The sequence below is a fragment of the Sardina pilchardus genome, chromosome 1 (genome assembly GCF_963854185.1).
Source record: "Sardina pilchardus chromosome 1, fSarPil1.1, whole genome shotgun sequence".
Lineage (NCBI taxonomy): Eukaryota > Metazoa > Chordata > Actinopteri > Clupeiformes > Clupeidae > Sardina > Sardina pilchardus.
The window spans coordinates 16,278,750-16,301,665 of NC_084994.1; the positions used below are offsets into that span (position 1 = coordinate 16,278,750).

Sequence of the window (22,916 nt, forward strand, 5' to 3'; positions counted from 1 at the left end):
AATTCAATTCAATTCAATTCAATTCAATTCAATTCAATTCAATTCAATTCAATGGGGCTTTATTAGCATGACTGTTAAGGTACAGTATTGCCAAAGCTAGTGAATCACAGGGCACAGAACGTACCGTACGTGTCTCTCTCTCTCTCTCTCTCTCTGAGTGTGTGTGTATGTGTGCATGTGTGTTTCTGTTACCAGTGAGTGTGTGTGTGTCTCTGTTGTGTGTCTGTGTGTGTGTGTGTGTATGTGTGTCTCTCTCTCTCAGAGAGAGAGTGTGTGTGTGTGTGTGTGTGTTACCGGATAGTGCGGATGAGGAGCCTCTCTCCAGGTAGCTCTTCTGCCACTGTAGTCTGCGACACACGTCTTTGTGCTGCTGGAGCAGATCAGACGGAGGGTCCCGCCTACTCTTCTTGTACGCCTCCAGCTAATAGGACAGACAGATGATTGACAGTCACTCTGACCAATGCTATATTTGAGTGAACATGTACTGTATGTGTACACACATATTTGTTTGAGACACACACACACACACACACACACACACACACACACACACACACACACACACACACACACACACACACACACACACACACACACACACACACACACACACACACACACACACACACACACACACACACACACACACACACACACACACACACACACACACACACACACACACACACACACTTACCTTTTTTTCTAGTCGTTCTTTGTCGTAGTTGAGGAGGCTGAAACTGTGCAGTTTATACTGTGGAGGAGAGTGACTGTGGAGAAGAGATTTAAAACAATCGGTCACTAACAACTGGTGCACAATCGGTCACTAACAACTGGTGCCCAATCGGTCACTAACAACTGGTGCCCAATCGGTCATTCACACGTGTCCTCACAACCTACACAGGCGGCAGCAGGACAACCACTCACATCAACTCACACAAACGGAGTAGTAGAAAGGCGAAACGGTGGCTTCAATTCTATAGAATCGTGGCTCCATTCAGATGTGTTCTATATAATTGAAGTCACGGTTCCATATGTTTATGGTTCCACCGCTATGTCCATCTCGATCATTGGTCTGTGACTGTCAAGACGTGTGTCCAGAATGGGGCCATATATATAGGGTGGCTCTCAAACGCTCTCCTCGATCCTCGATGCTCGGCCCTCGAGGCTCGTTCCCACTGATCTATAACTAGCACTGGATAGACTATCGTTGCCGCCCCGTCATTCTTTATGTAGATCAGTGAGGACGAGGATCGAGGAAGGAAGGGAGGGTGTATAAAAGACCAAATGAGAGGCGCCCATAGTCATTGGGTCAGACAGTCAGAGAGGACAGACGGACAGATCATTGGGACTCAGTCAGATGGTCAGACAGCGCAGGTCACCTGTGTTTGCTGTTAACAGACAGACAGACAGATGAGCAGACACACAGACAGATGAACAGACAGACAGATGAACAGAGAGACAGACAGACAGACAGATGGTTAGATGGTCAGACAGCGCGGCAGGTCACCTGTGTTTGCTGTTAACAGACAGACAGACAGATGAACAGACAGACAGACGAGCAGATACACAGACAGACACACAGACAGACGGTCAGACGGTTAGACGGTTAGACAGCGCGGCAGGTCACCTGTGTTTGCTGTTAACAGACAGACACACAGACGGTCAGACAGACAGAAAGACAGACAGAAAGACAGACGGTTAGACGGTCAGACAGCGCGGCAGGTCACCTGTGTTTGTTGTTAACAGACAGACACACAGACGGTCAGACAGACAGAAAGACAGACAGAAAGACAGACGGTTAGACCAGTGTTTCTCAACCTTTTTTCAGTCGCGGCACCCTTTACATGATTGAAAAATCTCAAGGCACCCCAAACTTTTTAAAAAAAAACTCATAGGCGCGCGCGCACACACACACACACACACACACACACACACACACACACACACACACACACACATAGGAGTGTGACTTACACTCAGTGAGAGACTTGGGCCTGCAAGGATGAATACAGCTGCTCTATTCTCGCAGGAATGGATGACAGACACACACGTAGCTCCTGGTCCACAGCTCTAGGATGCTCTCTGTACTTGAATCCGAACGTGAGGTAGCATAATTGTCATCATACTGACGTTTCTCAAGCCGTTTTCAGACAGACGTGTTTTTCGCAATGTTCACGCCACAGACTTTTTACTTTTTTTTTTTTTTTTGTGCTGTCTGAGTTCTTATGTCCGTATATCTGCTACCGGAACTTTTCCTACTGACCTAGTCATTTGGCCGTAATGTTGCCACCACAGCATGTGAATGCCATCGCGTAAAAATTCTGCACTTGTCAGTGATGATCGAGGGAAGTATTACGTGTATAAAGCGCACTAAAGCCACTTAACAGTTTTGCATCTTTCTAACACGCTGCTGGTAGTGCAGCAAGGTTATAGCCTCCTCCATACTCCCGGTGTAAAAACTACAGTAGCCTACACTCTTCCGCATGCACAGCAGACAGCGCGGCCGCATTTGTCAATATCTGACCAGCAAAACAAAGTCCTTGCTGACGGTCTCTACCTCCTTCACTGAATAACCACACGATGAAGAGAGGATGACGTTGAGGGCACATGTTTTTTTTGAAAAACCTGGCCATGTTGCTAATTAACCGCTACACAATAACGCTATGACTTGACAACTCATCAGATATCGCACGCAGTAAACAGTTTATAGACGTCATACAGGCTACGGATTGCAGCTTCAGGGTTAGAAAAAAATATCTATTTTCTCTGATATGTGGCCGCAATTTAGGCTACTTAACTGCGTGATAAAGCTAGAGGAAAGATTCCGAAATTATGGTTTTTTTCTTAATTTGTTTAGCCTAGTCAGAAACGTTTCTGCGGCACCCCTGAGGAGGCCTCACGGCACCCCAGGGTGCCGCGGCACCCCGGTTGAGAAACACTGGGTTAGACGGTCAGACAGCGCGGCAGGTCACCTGTGTTTGCTGTTAACAGACAGACAGACAGATGAACAGACAGATGAGCAGATACACAGACAGACGGTTAGACGGTCAGACGGTCAGACAGACAGCGCGGCAGGTCACCTGTGTTTGCTGTTGCTGTGATTGTCGTTCTTCTCGTGCTCGCTCCTGGGTTTGGACCGGGGAGATGGCGCCTGTGGAGCAGAATCAGCCAATCAGACACAGTGGGCGGGTGTGAGTCGTGCACACGCACCTACACACAGATCTATCTCACACACTCTCTACTCGCTCACTCTCTACTACACACAGCTGTTCATGGAACGGATCTCTCTCTTTCTCTCTCTCTCTCTACTCGTTCACTCTGTACATCCTTACACTCTCTCTCCTCACTCATTTTCTATCTCTGCATGGGATCCTGGACAATCCACTTCTCTCTCTCTCTCTCTCCCTCTCTGTCTCTCTCTCTCTCTGTCTGTCTCCCTCTCTCTCAAATCAAATCAAATCAAATATTGCTTTATTGGCATGAATGAGTCTCCCTCTCTCTCTCTCTCTCTCTCTCTCATGGGTAGAGCTGTATGGATTCTGGACAATCCACTTCTCCCCTCTTATCTGTCTCACTCGCTTCTTGCCTCTCTCACTCTACTCACTCTCTCTCTCTCTCTCCCTCTACTCTCTCTCTCTCCCTCTACCTCTCTCTACTCACTCACTCTTTGGTGGGGAGAGCTGTATGGGGGCGATCAACTCTGCCCTCTCTCTCCTCCCTCTCCATTTGCTCTCTTCGTTCGCACTTCAGACCTTCCACTCTCTTCCCTCCCTCTCCCTCTCCCTCTCTCCCTCTCCCTCTCTCCCTCTCTCCCTCCCTATACTCACTCGTTCTGTGTGTGGTTCTGGTGGCGAGAGCTGCATGGGGTCCAGGACCATTCACTCTCCTCCCTCTCCCTCCCTCTCTCTCCCTCTCCATCCCTCTCCATCCCTCCCTCCCTCTCTCTCTCTCTCTCTCTCCCTCTACTCACTCGTTCTGTGTGTGGTTCTGGTGGGGAGAGCTGCATGGGGTCCAGGACGATCCACTTCTCAGTGACGGGCTGCAGCTGCACTCCTCCGAGCGGCTCGCGGATCTTCACCCGCACCTCCAGACGGCCCCCCGTGGGCTTACGGCCGTCCAGCACCTGCACACACACACAGAGAGAGAGGCACACACACACACACACATACACAGAGAGAGAGGCACACACACACACACACGCACACGCACACGCACACGCACACGCACACGCACACGCACACGCACACGCACACACACGCACACACACCACACACACAGGCGCACATACACACACCACACACACACAGAGAGAGGTACACACACACAGACACACACACCTTCCTTAAAATATAATGTAATTTTTTTTTCACAAAAATATCTGCACATAAATAATAAATAAACACAAACACGCTACTTCTTGCGCAATTCCTCACTGCGCCTTACAATGGTGTGTATTTGTGTGTGTGTGTGTGTGAACTCACATCTATGATTTGTCGGAGGTCACACTGATTCTCCAGTGAATCCAGCTTCAGCTGTGCCGTGCCCACACTCTTGTCCCCCTTAAACAGACCGCTACACACACACACACACACACACACACAGAGAAACAACAGGTTATGATTCTGTAATGGTTATGATTCTCTCTTACACACACACACACACACACACACACACACACACACACACACACACACACACACACACACACACACACACACACACACACACACACACACACACACACACACACACACACACACACACACACACACACACACACACACACACACACACACACACACACACACACAGTTGAAGTTGGGATAACATGGTGAGTCATGTTTAGTAAATAATGCCACATTCAGAGTTTGCAGTATGCCGATGGCTCAATTTTGAGTCATCCTTTGTGGATGATAGAAACACTTGCATACCCACACCAACACCAACACTCAGGCAGAGCGAGTGTGAGTGTGAGTGTGAGTGTGAGTGTGTGTGTGTGTGTGTGTGTGTGTGTGTGTGTGTGTAGATAGAAAATGAGATGAAGGTGAAAGAATAACTGAGGAGTGACACACACACAGATGATGTAATCAATCTAAAAAAGTTGTGTGGTGTGTGTGTGTGTGCCTGTGTGCGTGTGTGTGTGTGTACCTGTATAGCTGTAGCCACCCTGTGTATAATGTGTGTGTGTGTGTGTGTGTGTGTGTGTGTGTGTGTGTAAGATCTCCTGAGCGTGTATAGTCACCCTTTATGGAAGATCTCGAACTTGATGCCTTTGGACTGGACCACCCTCTTGAAGCCTCTGTGTGTGCGGTTTATGTTGAGCTTAAACTGCTCCTTAAACTCTGAGAGAGAGAGAGAGAGAGAGAGAGAGAGAGAGAGATAGATAGATAGATAGATAGATAAGTATATCGATAGATAGATAGATAGATAGATAGATAGATAGATAGATAGATAGATAGATAAGTGATAAGTAGAGGGGTTTGAATAAAGTACACCTTACTCATGCATAACTACACATAACTTATGCATTACTTTTGACTGTGTGTGAGAGAGAGGGGGAGGAAGAGAGAGAAAGTGAATTTTATACAGAGATTTATACGTTAACAATATTGTTATATAGACATTTACATCAATTTCATATTTTTGTATTATTCCTGTGAATACAATTTGTGCGTGAGTGTGTGTGCGTGTTTGTTACCTGGACAGTTAGTGTTCTTGATTGTACTCGTCTTATCCTTCTGTGGCTCTTCCTGAAGCCAAGACAGAGACACAATTCAGAAAACAGCTAATGTACAAATAACAAAACAAAACATGATATTACTCAAGTATGTACAGTGTAGGTAGCAGGGACTAAAATGGACACCAGCCATCGGCCAGATGACAGCAGTGGCTGGTAGATTTGAGACACAAAATAACAATTTAGTATTGGGTGGCTGGTAGACAAAATAACGATTTAGTATTGGGTGGCTGGTAGACAAAATAACGATTTAGTATTGGGTGGGTGGTAGACAAAATAACGATTTAGTATTGGGTGGCTGGTAGACAAAATAACGATTTAGTATTGGGTGAGTGGTAGACAAAATAATGATTTAGTATTGGGTGGGTGGTAGATTTCAGATACAAAATAATGATTTAGTGTTTAGTGGGTGGTAGACAAAATAACGATTTAGTATTGGGTGGCCGGTACACAAAATAATGATTTAGTATTGAGTGGCAGGTATATTTCAGACACAAAAAAATGATTTAGTGGCTGGTAGATAGTTACATTTTCAGAAGTTAAGTTTCCAACTCCAGGTGTACAAATCAAGTATAATTCAATAGTGTTCAAAGAACAATTCAAATGCTGTGCCAAAGTGTGTGTGTGTGTGTGTGTGTGTGTGTGTGTGTGTGTGTGTGTGTGTGTGTGTGTGTGTGTGTGTGTGTGTGTGTGTGTGTGTGTGTGTGTGAGATCGTTTGTGAAAGAGAGAGTGAAAAAAATGAAGGAAAGAAAGAAAGAGAGAAAGTATATATAAGAAAAATAATAAGTTCAGATCAGCAGGATGAGAACTGTAGCTCTCCAGCTCTAAGTACAGGTCTAGAGATATAGTTTGTGAGAGAGAGAGATGGCGAGAGAGAGAGAGAGAGTGAAAGAAAGAGACAACAAGAAATAAAAAAGACAGAAAGAGAGAAAAGGAAGAATATCATTTAGAGTCAGAGCTGTAGCTCTCCGACTCTCAGCAGAGGTCAGTGATGTGGCTGATCTGTAGCGTGAAGGGGCATGCAGGAATACAGGTCAAGGAACGTTTTTTTTTTGTCACGTCACATCACGTGCTCCCACAGCAATGTGGTAATATGAACCTATACAGTAACAGGTCTTCACTACTAGAGACAGAAGACCTGTATGTAGGAGAGGATCTTCTTTTCTTTTGCCATACACTGACTATACAGTAAGAGGTTTTCACTACTAGAGACAGAAGATCTGTATGTAGGAGAGGATCTTCTTTTCTTTTTTTGGCAAGAACTGACTATACAGTAAGAGGTTTTCACTACTAGAGACAGAAGACAGAAGAACTGTATGTAGGAGAGGATCATCATCTTTTTTTGACAATACATTGAACCTATATCTATCGAGTCAATCATTCTCATGAGAGAAGGTAAGGCATTTACACATAATAGATATTCTTAATTGAATTAATATAGGGTTAACATGATTGGACTACTTAAGGTCACATGATGGGGGTTAATTAAGCATTTAAAATGTTTAATTGAGTTTTTACTATTGAAGGAGACACAGAGAGGAGGTGAATAAAAGCAAGGGTGTTTTGAAGAATAGAAGAAGAAACATTTCAAAACAGTGCCTGAAGCTTTTTACTCTGAGGTGAGTCTTATGTACTGTATTATATCTAATAAGAACGCAATTAATATATGTTATGTTATCCATGTCTCTGTGTATGCTTATATGTTATATACGTTATATGTTAACTATGTTCTTGTTCGATTTATGTTATACGTGTGTGTGTATACTTATACGTTACATATGAAGAGTTTAGATGCAAACGACTCTTAACGCCACCTCCGTCAAAAATGAGATAACGAGATGCTTATACGTTACATATGTTAACTATATTCTTGTTAGATATACGTTATAAATGTGTGTGTGTATGTGCGTGTGTGTGTGTATATATACGCTACATATGAAGAGTTCAGATGCAAAAGACTTAACGCTACCAACATGAAAAATGAGATAACGATGGTGAGTGAATGCACAGGTAATGAAATCATAAAACATAGTTTAAAAAAGGGCATTAACACTAAAAACATAATGTACACAAAATAAACACCTAACATTTAAGTAGTAGCTTGTTATTAGAATCTTTTTTGGTGTTAACAAAAAGGACTGAAAGAAAATAGCTTTGTGAAACTGGCCGCAGGGGACTACATTTCAAATACCGAGCGTCTGAGAGTGAGTGAGTGTGTGTGTGTGTGTGTGTGTGTGTGTGTGTGTCGGTGTATCGGTGTGTGCGCTTCTTACCGAACTGGGAAAGGGGAACTCAAAGCGTACGCTGGCGTCGAGATCATTGGGGGAAACTCCTGTAAGTGTGTGTGTGTGTGAGAGAGAGAGAGAGAACGAGAGAGAGGGGAACATGGGTATCACAGATGCAACACACACACACACACACACACACACACAAACTAGAACATAGATGTTGTAATAAACATAGACACACAATCAATGTATGCGCGCGCACACACACCTGAAGGAGCCGGCAGGTTGATCCCCTTCACTACGATCAGCTGCATCTCATTGGCAGTTAGGTTAGGATACATCCTATGAAGGGGGAGCAGTTAGGTTAGGATACATCCTATGAAGGGGGAGCAGTTAGTTTAGGATACATCCTATGAAGGAGGAGCGGTTAGTTTAGGATACATCCAACAGAGGAGAAGGAGATAGATTAGGATACATCCAACGGATGTTAACTCACTCACTTTAATCAGCCAGTTTTTTTCTTTCTACTGCATATTTTTTAAATTCAATTAAATCAATTTCAATTTCAATTTAATTCCACTTATTACACGGCTCTTCAGAGTGCTGCAGAAAAGTTCCATTCACATGAATGGGCCTTCCCAACGTTCGGAGGTCTGTTAAATCTATATCATCTATATAATGACTGCTGCAAAGTATATAATGACCGCTGTCAATGGCAACGGGTTTTATGGTTTCAATTCAAGTCTTTCATATCAATCAGCAACAAATTTGTTCGCTAATTGCAATGGAATGTCATTGAGAGTGAAACTCGGCTAGTAAGACGTTGCCCTGAAACACTTGCAACTGTCAAGTTCAAGTTCTATCTATGGGGCAAACTATTTATTTTATAGCCAAGTCATTGCTAAAGACAAATTGTGTTCAGTTCCTTTTCTCGTTTTGGCACGTAGCCGAATAATTCAGCAGCACACTCTAAGCCCAAGTGAGTGATTGATTCTGTGTGTGTGTGTGTGTGTGTGTGTGTGTGTGTGTGTAAACTCACTTGACAGTGTTGAAGGTGCGTTCCTCCATGTGGTAGTTGGGGACGGGCTTTCCCTTTGCGTGAGCCTTCTTCAGAAGTTCAATGTTACTCATGCTCTCCTCAGCAAGCTTCTCAAACCTACACACACACACACACACACACACACACACACACACACACACACACACACACACACACACACACACACACACACACACACACACACACACACACACACACACACACACACACACACACACACACACACACACACACACACACACACACACACACACACACACACACACACACACACACACACACACCAACATATCAACTAGAAAATCTTGCAAAGCAAATGAAATAACTTCAATATTGCACTCTTCTTCACTCCATTCACTTCCTCACTCCATTCACTCTTCCCCACTCTCTCTCTCTCTCTGTCTCTCTCACTCACACAGACACACACACACACACGACTCTCTCACCTGGCGGTCTCGGCAACGTTGCCCAGGTGTGTAAACTGCTGGGAGTAGTTTAGGCACTTCTGTTGGCAGACAGACAGAGAGACACAAATCAGAACGTACAGTCTGTTTAAATGGCCCCATGAACAACTGACACCAGGTGGTTTTATATGGACAATTTTTAGCTATTTAACTATTCCAAATGAAACATTTGTGTCATGTTTACATGGGGTACGTTCTATTCCGATCAGGTGCTCTCAAGCACTTTCGAATCTTTGATCGGAATGGCCATTGCTGCTCTGCTTTTGGTTGAGAAGCTACAGTACAGCAGTCAATCAGATTGACTGTATAGATGGCAGTTCAATCGGATCAAGATGTATATGTATGTGTCATTTCTATTGCGATTGAGCCGTTATTCCGATTATGTGTGTGTGTGTGTGTGTGTGTGTGTGTGTGTGTGTGTGAGTGAGGATGTGATGGGTTACCTCATGCTGCTGTTTGAGCATACCCATGAGCTGAGAGTACTGCTCAGAGGAGAAGGAATATCTGTGTGTGTGTGTGTGTGTGTGTGTGTGTATAATAAGGGTGTAATAGGTTACCTCATGCTGCTGTTTGAGCATACCCATGAGCTGAGAGTACTGCTCAGAGGAGCAGGAATATCTGTGTGTGTGTGTGTGTGTGTGTGTGTGTGTGTGTGTGTGTGTGTGTGTGTACCTCATGCTGCTGTTTGAGCATGGCCATGAGCTGGGAGTACTGCTCAGAGGAGCAGGAATATCTGTGTGTGTGTGTGTGTGTGTGTGTGTGTGTGTGTGTGTGTGTGTGTGTGTGTGTGTGTGTGTGTGGTGTACCTCATGCTGCTGCTTGAGCATGGCCATGAGCTGAGAGTACTGCTCAGAGGAGCGTGGGGAGAGAGGGGAGGCGCGCGAGCGGCCCAGGGAGTAGTCCTCCTCACTCACCGGAGCACTGGGGATCTACAGAGAGAGGGAGGGAGAAGGAGGGAGAGAGGGGGAGAGAGGGGGAGAGAAGGAGGGAGAGAGAGAGAGGGGGGAGAGAGAGGGGGGAGAGAGAGGGAGAGAGAGAAGGAGGGAGAGGGAGTGAGAGGGAGGGAGAAAAAGAGAGAGAAGGAGGGAGGGAGAGAAAGAGAGAGAAGGAGGGAGAGGGAGTGAGAGGGAGGGAGAGAGAGAGGGGGGGAGAGAGATGGAGGGAGAGAGAGAGGGAGAAGGAGGGAGAGTGAGGGATGGAGGAGGGGAGAGAGAGGGGGGGAGAGAGAGAGGGAGAGGTTCAACCACCATTAATGAGATCATTCCTTAACCCCATGAAATCATGGCGCTCCTCATACTACACCAACAACAATACAAACATTCATAAATACACTCACAGCGAGAGAGAGAGAGAGGGACAAAGAAAGAGAAAATAATGCACTGTCCACAATTCTTCAACTCTTCAACTAACTACTGAGGAAAATAGTATCATGTGTGTGTGACTCATTTAAAACACAAAGAGAGCAGAAGAGAGAAGAGAGAGATACGGAACACAAGAGATGTGAGAGACGTCTGGAGAGGGAGGGATACACACACATTAAGAGAAAGAGAGAGAGTGAGTGATAGAGAGAGAATACAAATGACATGAATGAGTCTATAAAGACTAGAGAGAGAGAGAGAGAGAGAGAGAGGGAGTGATAGACAGAGAGAGAGAGTCATACCAATAAAGCTCTATGAATTGAGAGAGTGATAGAGAGGGAGGGAGAGAGAGAGAGAGAGAGAGAGAGAGAGAGAGAGAGAGAGAGAGAGAGAGAGAGAGAGAGAGAGAGAGAGAGAGAGAGAGAGAGAGAGAGAGAGAGAGAGAGAGAGAGACACTGGAGTGTTGCATTATTCAACGGGAGAGACGCTTAAATTACCGCTGGAATTACTGAGCTGACGTGAATTTGGGCCAAATTCAATTAAGACAGCAGAAATATGGAACAGAGGAGAGAGAGGAGGGAGGGAGAGAGAGAACAAGGGAGAGAGGGAGGGAGAGAGAGAAGGAACGAGGGAAAGAGGGAGGGAGAGAAGAAACAAGGGAAAGAAGGAGACAGGGGATGGAGGGAGAAAGAGAAGGAACAAGGGAAAGAGGGAGACAGGGGATGGAGAGAAAGAGAGAAGGAACGAGGGAAAGAAGGAGACATGGAGGGAGAGGAAGAATAAGGAGGGAATGAACGAGAGAGAACAGAAATAGAATACAGTCACCCACCAGAGAGACTGTGAGGTGGTGAGAAGGAAGCACACACACACACACACACACACACACACACACACGGGATGGTGTGGGCCTGTTGCACAGAGGAGTAACACTGCAAGGACACACACATGCAAGTGCTGATACACAGAGACACATAGAGTGAGAGAGAGAGAGAGATACACCAAACACACACACACACACACACACACACACTGTTTCCCTCATGCGTCATTCTCCATCTGTTTCCATGACACCTCCAATGCCACCTCTCTCAAGCTCAATTAACACACACTCTCACACACACACACACACACACACACACACACACTCACACAAGAGGTAAATTACATACAAATTAAAATGTGGAACATACAGCGATTAAAAAACATGCAACACAAGGACAAATCACACTTAACTCACTAACGCACTTTTCAAACCAAACTAATTTCCTGAAAAAAAACCCCGTAAGAACTAAGACATTTCCTCACACACACACACACACACACACACACACACACACACACACACACACACACACACACACACACACACACACACACACACACACACACACACACACACACACACACACACACACACACACAGATGCTGTATAAAGGCAGCCCTGCTTTGACTGCATGCTTGAAGTGCCCCACACACACACACACACTGCCTGTCACACACTCTCCTGCTTTATCTCAGTGATGTCCACGGCAGTTCTACTTTTGCAGCTGTGATCATGAGGTTGAGGCATGTTTGGATGGAGCAGTATCTCTCTCACAAACACACACACACACCACACACACAAAAAGCACACTCTGAGAATGTCCAACCACACACACACGCAAAAAAACCACACTCTGAAAATGTCCAATGTCCAACACACACACACACCTTAGTGATGTCCATGGGCAGTTTTAATGATGTCGAGGCATGTTTGCACGGTGTAGCATCGCACGCGCACGCGCACACGCACACGAACACGCACACGAACACGAACACGCACACGCACACACCCCACTCTGAGAATGTCCCAACACACACACACACACACACACACACACCTTGGTGATGTCTACGGGCAGGCCTCCCTTGGCGGCGGTGATCATGGGGTCGAGGCCCACACACACACACACACACACACACACACACACACACACACACACACACACACACACACACACACACACACCTTGGTGATGTCTACGGGCAGGCCTCCCTTGGCGGCGGCGATCATGGGGTCGAGGCCCACACACACACACACACACACACACACACACACCTTGGTGATGTCGACGGGCAGGCCTCCCTTGGCGGCGGCGATCATGGGGTCGAGGCCCACACACACACACACACACACACACACACACACACACACACACACACACACACACACACACACACACACACACACACACACACACACACACACACACACACACACACACACCTTGGTGATGTCGACGGGCAGGCCTCCCTTGGCGGCGGCGATCATGGGGTCGAGGCCCACACACACACACACACACACACACACACACACACACACACACACACACACACACACACACACACACACCTTGGTGATGTCGACGGGCAGGCCTCCCTTGGCGGCGGCGATCATGGGGTCGAGGCCCACACACACACACACACACACACACACACACACACACACACACACACACACACACACCTTGGTGATGTCTACGGGCAGGCCCCCCTTGGCGGCGGCGATCATGGGGTCGAGGCCCACACACACCACACACACACACACACACACACACACACACACACACACACACACACACACACACACACACACACACACACACACCTTGGTGATGTCTACGGGCAGGCCCCCCTTGGCGGCGGCGATCATGGGGTCGAGGCCCACACACACACACACACACACACACACACACACACACACACACACACACACACCTTGGTGATGTCTACGGGCAGGCCCCCCTTGGCGGCGGCGATCATGGGGTCGAGGCCCACACACACACACACACACACACACACACACACACACACACACCTTGGTGATGTCTACGGGCAGGCCCCCCTTGGCGGCGGCGATCATGGGGTCGAGGCCCACACACACACACACACACACACACACACACACACACACACACACACACACACACACACACACACACACCTTGGTGATGTCTACGGGCAGGCCCCCCTTGGCGGCGGCGATCATGGGGTCGAGGCCCACACACACACACACACACACACACACACACACACCTTGGTGATGTCTACGGGCAGGCCCCCCTTGGCGGCGGCGATCATGGGGTCGAGGCCCACACACACACACACACACACACACACACACACACACACACACACACACACACACACACACACACACACACACACACACACACACACACACACACACACACACACACACACACACACCTTGGTGATGTCGACGGGCAGGTAGTGTTGCTTTCGTCAACGAAAATTATGACTAAATATCGTCGTCAACGAACTTTTTTCACGTGACTATAACGAGACGAGACGCAACGTAAATGCTGGCCATGTGACGATGACTATAATTAAATTTATAAAGGCAATATCGTTGACGAATAAAAACGAGACTAAATGTGGTTTACAAAATAAAAACCATGCTAACATCTCTCTTCATTTTCGAAGACCAGAAGGACATGAATGTTATAACATTATTTTGTGTCGTTTAGTCGTGTTATTATTTTGCAGTATTTCTGTTTCCTGCGTCTCACTTCAGGGGCGCATCAGGTTGCATGGTCTGATTATCATACCAGAGGACCAGCGTTTCTCGCGTAGGCCTGTTGGTCATATCCGGTGCTTCTGTCACTCATCTGATCATATTTGATCATGTAGCAAAGGAGCGGTAGATGTATAGCCTATCGTTATCGCTAATATAAGCTAAGAAATATAGGCTACGTTCAGTCCGTTAGATTGGCAACTCTCTCAGTTCAACTTTGCACTAGGCTACTTATCTCACATCCGCATGTAGATCTAATTCAGATGAAAATGTTAACAGGCAACTGCAGATTTGATTAGTGTGTAGCCTAAGCTTCTGTCCAGCTGATGCTGGCGCTGTCATATAGGCCTAGCCTACAATAATAACATTATTCCACCGATCAGCAACGAAGTTCTAATCATAGACACATTTTTAATGCCTTGGCTTAGTAGGCTATCTAATGTTGTGTGGGAATTGCAAGAAAACTATTGAAAACAATTCCTTACCAACCACACAAGTGCGCGTGTGTCGTTTATTGAAACGGTAGAAAAACTGAATCAAAGACGGTGCTGTTCATCAACAAAATCAGCATGGAGTTAAAACGTAATTTAAAGTCCCACGCATTTAAAGGGGCAGCGACCACTCAAGGCATAGGCCTGTAGCCTACCAAAACTGAGTGATGAACGTGAAATGCGTTTTATAGGCTACAAAATTCTGCATTAAGATGACAATTGTGTGTAACCACGCATAGGCTACCTAGTTAATGGTGAAATAGCATCCACATTTACAGCATTCAATAACCTAAGGACAACTTGATCTTAAGTTAAATTGTTCTCAGAAAAGGAACAGCAGGTCTACAGAATATTCCAAATAGTCCTTTCATGGTGACAGGGGGAGACCAAACTCTGTGTAACATACCTGATTCCACTGTCAATGTTCAGTGCCTATGTAACCTGTAATATTTGTAATTTTTTAATCCATGAAAATTAACCAAAATGTATCATTTCTTATTAAAGGGGTAGTTCAGAATTTTGGACATAGGACCTCATTTCCAGGTTAGCCAGTGTGATATTTATCAGTGGAGACCGTTATCTGCACATTTCATCCAGTCCTATAGTTTCAGAGTTCGCTGGTGCTATAGTGCCTGCCACTAAAAACAGTCTTACCCAGTCTATGGAGGAACAACCCCTTAAAATAGAATTGCATTAATAAAAAGATGCTAAAATCCAATTTTCATTGACTAAAACAAGACTAAAAGTCATTAGTTTTCGTCAACTAAAACTAGACGAAAATAAGACTAAAATGCTCATACTTTTAGTCGACTAAAACTTGACTAGACTAAAAGAGTATGAACGTGACTAAAACTGATAAAAACTAAAATGACAGCTTGACACAAAGACTAGACTAAAACTAAAACCAAAACAGGCCGCCAAAAACAACACTACGGGCAGGCCTCCCTTGGCGGCGGCGATCATGGGGTCGAGGCCCACACACACACACACACACACACACACACACACACACACACACACACACACACACACACACACCTTGGTGATGTCTACGGGCAGGCCCCCCTTGGCGGCGGCGATCATGGGGTCGAGGCCCACACACACACACACACACACACACACACACACACACACACACACACACACACACACACACACACACACACACACACACACACACACACACACACACACACACACACACACACACACACACACCTTGGTGATGTCTACGGGCAGGCCCCCCTTGGCGGCGGCGATCATGGGGTCGAGGCCCACACACACACACGCACACGCACACGCACACACACACACACACACACCTTGGTGATGTCTACGGGCAGGCCCCCCTTGGCGGCGGCGATCATGGGGTCGAGGCCCACACACACACACACACACACACCTTGGTGATGTCTACGGGCAGGCCCCCCTTGGCGGCGGCGATCATGGGGTCGAGGCCCGCCCACACACACACACACACACACACACACACACCTTGGTGATGTCTACGGGCAGGCCCCCCTTGGCGGCGGCGATCATGGGGTCGAGGCCCACACACACACACACACACACCTTGGTGATGTCTACGGGCAGGCCCCCCTTGGCGGCGGCGATCATGGGGTCGAGGCCCACACACACACACACACACACACACACACCTTGGTGATGTCTACGGGCAGGCCCCCCTTGGCGGCGGCGATCATGGGGTCGAGGCCCACACACACACACACACACACCTTGGTGATGTCGACGGGCAGGCCCCCCTTGGCGGCGGCGATCATGGGGTCGAGGCCCACACACACACACACACACACCTTGGTGATGTCTACGGGCAGGCCCCCCTTGGCGGCGGCGATCATGGGGTCGAGGCCCACACACACACACACACACACACACACACACCTTGGTGATGTCTACGGGCAGGCCCCCCTTGGCGGCGGCGATCATGGGGTCGAGGCCCACACACACACACACACACACCTTGGTGATGTCTACGGGCAGGCCCCCCTTGGCGGCGGCGATCATGGGGTCGAGGCCCACACACACACACACACACACCTTGGTGATGTCTACGGGCAGGCCTCCCTTGGCGGCGGCGATCATGGGGTCGAGGCCCACACACACACACACACACACACACACACACACACACACACACACACACACACACACACACACACACACACACACACACACACACACACACACACACACCTTGGTGATGTCTACGGGCAGGCCCCCCTTGGCGGCGGCGATCATGGGGTCGAGGCCCACACACACACACACACACACCTTGGTGATGTCTACGGGCAGGCCCCCCTTGGCGGCGGCGATCATGGGGTCGAGGCCCACACACACACACACACACACCACACACACACACACACACACACACCTTGGTGATGTCTACGGGCAGGCCCCCCTTGGCGGCGGCGATCATGGGGTCGAGGCCCACACACACACACACACACACACACACACACACACACACACACACACACACACACCTTGGTGATGTCTACGGGCAGGCCCCCCTTGGCGGCGGCGATCATGGGGTCGAGGCCCACACACACACACACACACACACACACACACACACACACACACACACACACACACACACACACACACACACCTTGGTGATGTCTACGGGCAGGCCTCCCTTGGCGGCGGCGATCATGGGGTCGAGGCCCTCACACACACACACACACACACACACACACACACACACACACACACACACACACACACACACCTTGGTGATGTCTACGGGCAGGCCCCCCTTGGCGGCGGCGATCATGGGGTCGAGGCCCACACACACACACACACACACACACACACACACACACACACACACACACACACACACCTTGGTGATGTCTACGGGCAGGCCCCCCTTGGCGGCGGCGATCATGGGGTCGAGGCCCACACACACACACACACACACACACACACACACACACACACACACACACACACACACACACACACACACACACACACACACACACACACACCTTGGTGATGTCTACGGGCAGGCCCCCCTTGGCGGCGGCGATCATGGGGTCGAGGCCCACACACACACACACACACACACACACACACACACACACACCTTGGTGATGTCGACGGGCAGGCCTCCCTTGGCGGCGGCGATCATGGGGTCGAGGCCCACACACACACACACACACACACACACACACACACACACACACACACACACACACCTTGGTGATGTCTACGGGCAGGCCCCCCTTGGCGGCGGCGATCATGGGGTCGAGGCCCACACACACACACACACACACACACACACACACACACACACACACACACACACACACACACACACACACACACACACACACACACACCTTGGTGATGTCTACGGGCAGGCCCCCCTTGGCGGCGGCGATCATGGGGTCGAGGCCCACACACACACACACACACACACACACACACACACACACACACACACACACACACACACACCTTGGTGATGTCGACGGGCAGGCCTCCCTTGGCGGCGGCGATCATGGGGTCGAGGCCCACACACACACACACACACACACACACACACACACACACACACACACACACACCTTGGTGATGTCGACGGGCAGGCCTCCCTTGGCGGCGGCGATCATGGGGTCGAGGCCCTTGGCGTGCTTGAGGTGCTGGGCGGCGCCCTGCATGTCCTTCATCTGCTTGGAGCGCAGCGCCGCCTTCACAAACTGCTGCCGCCGCGCCAACAGGAACTCCAGCTGCTGCTGGGCTGCGGGGGCAGGAAGTGAGGTCACAAAAAGATCAGAAATGAGGTCGCGGACATTTTAACACGATCGCAATATACTGTATACAAGCACAGGTGGTGTTTCAAGTTCAGCGTAGCTCTTTTCCCTTCAAATCACAGCTTCGAACTCATTCTGATGCCACACTGGTCTTTGGTATTATTTGCCCTCAATGGTGCCTTCCAGGCAGCGCTGCCTTCAAGGCACTACTCCCCTCAGTTTAGGGGTAGGATGAGGGTTGAGGGGGTTAGGGTTAGGAATAGAGTAAAGGTAGCGCCTTCTAGGCTCTGCTGTCTGGAAGGTGCCGTTGGGGGCAAGAAACACCATTGAGCATGCCACACTGACATGGTTGAGAATGGTGTCTGTAATACGCCAGGTATTGCACGATGTGGCATTGTAGGTCCCTACAGTTTAGCCTCCAGCACACTAACAGTAACTCGGTTATCGTTTATGCAGAACCGCAAAAACTTTAAAGTGCCAGAAGAGAAGGAACAACGGGGCATACAGTACGAGTCGAGTACTCCGCCTTATCCCATAATGGATTTTCAAAGAAAATTGACGAAAAGAGGAATTCCTATTTCTACATTACTTCAAAAGTCTTTGTTTGACAGAAGAAAAAAAAGGTCCCAGCATTTAAGCCTCCAGCACACTAACAGTTCCTCTGTTATCCTTTGTGCAGAACTGTAACACTTCAAAAGTGGCAGAAGAGAAACAGCTGAAGGAAAGGAACAGCACGGCACGGCACACGAGTCGAAGCCCTGCGCCGCTGGACAAGATGGATGCCACAGTGAAGGAGGGCAGAGAGGAGAACCATCAGGGCAGAGAGGAGAACCATCAGGGCAGAGAGGAGAACCATCAGGGCAGAGAGGAGAACCATCGCAATGAGATGCTGGCGGCGCTCAAGAGGCAGATGAGGGAGGAGAGGGACCGGAGCTACAGTGCACAGCACTGGCAAAGGACTTACGTCAGACAGCGCGTTCGCTCACACATATGGAAAAGCCTGCGACGGGTCATTCTCGGACTGGCTAAATCAGAATAATATACGCCTGTTGCCCATGTAATAAAGATATATTGATATAAATAATCAGAATAATGTACGTTCATGTAATAAAGATAATTTTTATATTAAGATAAATAATCAGAATAATGTACGTTCATGTAAGATCATTTTTATATTTTTATAGAGAACATACAGACACGTGTGAGAAACATACACATACACTGATAGACATAAAGACAGATTGAGGTGTGATGGGTCATGTTCAAAGGTGTTCAATTAAAATCAAATGTTAATTGAACAATGTTCAGTTCAATTGAATGTTGTGTTCAAATGTTGGGTAACACAATCCCCAAATCAGCTGCAACGGGAAACAACTGGAATCTCTAAACTACATGACTGTTTCTTACCCGAAATCAGTACCCGAATTCAATGTTATTTTACAGTGTAGTACAGTATCGTTTGTGGATTGCGGGAGGGTATTTGCAGAATGTGACAAAGTGGTCACTGCTGACGGCATTTTTAAGCGTATGCAGAACAATAAGTAAGGGGGTAATAACGTCTGCCGGCCATTATCAAAAAATAAGTTCCGACAAGGCAAACAGAACCCAATGCTCCTGGCCGATAGAGGACCTTGCACCTCAATCATCGGCACCCCAGGGGTGTTCTCTAAGCTGACAGACAGCTCACTCATGGGGGAGATATGGAGCTCTTCCTGGCCTTCCTGCTGGTCATAAGACTATTATGTGAGGAGGACCGCAAGGTGATGGACTGGCTCCAGAGAAGCTTCGGAGCCAAAAGCACTTGACCGAACTTTGATGGGTTTTGTCAGTAGAGAAAAGAGTTCCAGATGGGAAGCGTTCCAGAAGGATATGACTCAACAATGCGGGCACCCTCAACAGGAGAGCTGAGAGAAGCGGTCAACATCAGAGAGGCGCGTTCAAATTTGGCAAACAAGTGGCGAACGTTCGTGTTGAAACATGTTTGAACGGTTCAATTTGAACGATTTGGTGTTAACATTCCAATTCTAACAGTAATTGTATTGTTGCGTTCATACAGTGGAACTGGATGTGAGTTTGATGTTCGCGGAGCACTACCTCCTCAGACTGTTAGTGAATGTTAGCAAACGTTCGCCAAAACCTAGCATGACAAATACAGAAGAATACTTGGCTGAACATTTCTCTGAATCACTGCAACATTTGTGTCATTCTTTAACTAGCAAAGAACTCAGACTGAAACAACAGACAAGAGAGAGAAATGTTCAGTGCAACATTTGTGTCATTCTTTAACTAGGAAAAGTCCTCAGACTGAAACAGCACAGAGATAAGCAACTAACAGGTCTACCTGGTCACTACCTGGAACAGACCCAGAACAGTGACACAGCTATTTTCATAGATGAATCTGTTGATTCTTTTCTCGTTGATCGATTAGTTGTGTGATCGGGGAAATGGCGGAAAACATACCTTTGCCGGCGAGTTTAGGGGCAGGTGAGGAGGCGGAGGGCGTCCCACCAGGTGAGCTGCCCGACGGGGGAGCAGGAGCCCGGCCCTTCTGAACAGCAGGACGCACAGCGGGCTACACGAACACACACACGCGCGCACACGCACACGCACACACACACACACACACACACACACACAGTACAGAGTCAAACAAGTGCAGAGTCAAACTCAAACACACACACACACCATAGCATATTCAATAACATATTATTATCATTATTATTATTATTAGACCATTATGGGGTGATGTTAAGGATCTATAACAGATTTTCATTTCAGCTAACGTTTAAACCAGGTACCGGTATGTGTAAAAGCATTTTCAACTTCAGTGGGTGTATAATGTTTATGTACATATATTTTTTCCGTGTCTGGACCTGAAACATACCTTTGCCACTTCATCATCATCACCATCGTCTGCCTCTGCGTCCTGATTGGCCAGTTTCATAGCCGTCTCCAGGACACCCATGAAGTTCTGTTCCGTCTCTGACCCCTGCAGAGGAGGACAACCTGAGAGAGAGAGAGAGAGAGAGAGAGAGAGAGAGGAAGAGAGAGGGATAGAGAGAGGAGAGAGAGAGAGAGAGAGAGAGAGAGAGAGAGAGAGAGAGAGAGAGAGAGATGGAGAGAAAGAGAGAGAGAGAGAGATGGGGAGAAAGAGAGAGAAAGAAAGAGAGAAGAGAGAGAGAAAGAGAGAGAAACAGAGAGAAAGAAGAAAGAGAGAGAAAGAGATGCATCAAGGAGGGAAATTTGTCAGGAGAGAGAGACAGTAATCAATAATCAATAAATAAACATCATTAATCTCTGAACAATGCGACGGGCAAATGAGACAAGCCGCCAGACTGTAGCGACACAAAGACAGATGATGAACAACACACAGACCAGAACATGCTGACTGAGCAGTTCAGAGACAGATCGGCCAAACAAACAAACAATCAAAGATGGGCCCTCCAGCCTGTGAAACTGAAACAGACGGCGAAATGAGATGGAGAGACAGACAGACAGAGACACATAAAGCAGCCAACAGCTAGCAGTCATTGGCCGCGTTTCCCAGATTCGTGAAGAAGCTCTTAAAGTGCTAAGAACTTCTTAGGAGCGTTCTTAGAACGTCCTTAGAGCGTTCCTAAGAAGTTTTTAGCACTGAAGAGCTTCTTAACGAATCTGGGAAGCCCGGCCAATGACAGGCAGAGAGGCAGAACTTGAATGAAGTGAGAGACAACCAGAGAGAGAGAGAGAGGGGGAGGGAGAGAGAGAGAGAGAGAGAGAGAGAGAGAGAGAGAGAGAGAGAGAGAGAGAGAGAGAGAGAGAGAGAGAGAGAGAGAGAGAGAGAGAGAGAGAGAGAGAGAGAGAGAGAGAGAGAGAGAGAGAGAGAGAGGGAGAGGAAGAGGAAGAGGAAGAGGAAGAGGAAGAGACAGAGACAGAGACAGAGACAGAGACAGAGACAGAGACAGAGACAGAGACAGAGACAGAGACAGAGACAGAGAAAGAGAAAGAGAAAGAGAAAGAGAAAGAGAAAGAGAAACAGAAAGAGAAAGAGAAAGAGAAAGAGAAAGAGAAAGAGAAAGAGAAAGAGAAAGAGAAAGAGAAAGAGAAAGAGAAATAGAAATAGAAATAGAAAGAGAAAGAGAAAGAGAGGGGAAAGAGAGAGGAAAGAAAGAGTTGCATCAAGGTGGGAAATTTGAATGAAGTGAGAGCAGTTGCAGTCTAATCTCATCTGG

At 47.7% G+C, this 22,916-nt stretch overlaps 1 protein-coding gene across 1 annotated transcript in view; it reads right to left on the minus strand.

Annotated features, from left to right (window-relative positions):
* cc2d1a (coiled-coil and C2 domain containing 1A) overlaps window positions 1-22,916 on the minus strand; it is a 46,601-nt gene that overhangs the window by 3,635 nt on the left and 20,050 nt on the right. The window contains exons 12-26 of the mRNA XM_062539344.1: window positions 21,590-21,711; window positions 21,166-21,277; window positions 18,520-18,692; window positions 10,300-10,422; window positions 9,476-9,534; window positions 9,009-9,125; window positions 8,238-8,311; window positions 8,015-8,073; window positions 5,702-5,753; window positions 5,246-5,345; window positions 4,485-4,575; window positions 3,974-4,126; window positions 3,084-3,154; window positions 698-770; window positions 295-421 (exon numbers count right to left, since the gene is read on the minus strand). Coding sequence (XP_062395328.1) covers window positions 295-421; window positions 698-770; window positions 3,084-3,154; window positions 3,974-4,126; window positions 4,485-4,575; window positions 5,246-5,345; window positions 5,702-5,753; window positions 8,015-8,073; window positions 8,238-8,311; window positions 9,009-9,125; window positions 9,476-9,534; window positions 10,300-10,422; window positions 18,520-18,692; window positions 21,166-21,277; window positions 21,590-21,711 — 1,506 coding nt within the window. The remainder of the gene's footprint in view (window positions 1-294; window positions 422-697; window positions 771-3,083; window positions 3,155-3,973; window positions 4,127-4,484; window positions 4,576-5,245; window positions 5,346-5,701; window positions 5,754-8,014; window positions 8,074-8,237; window positions 8,312-9,008; window positions 9,126-9,475; window positions 9,535-10,299; window positions 10,423-18,519; window positions 18,693-21,165; window positions 21,278-21,589; window positions 21,712-22,916) is intronic.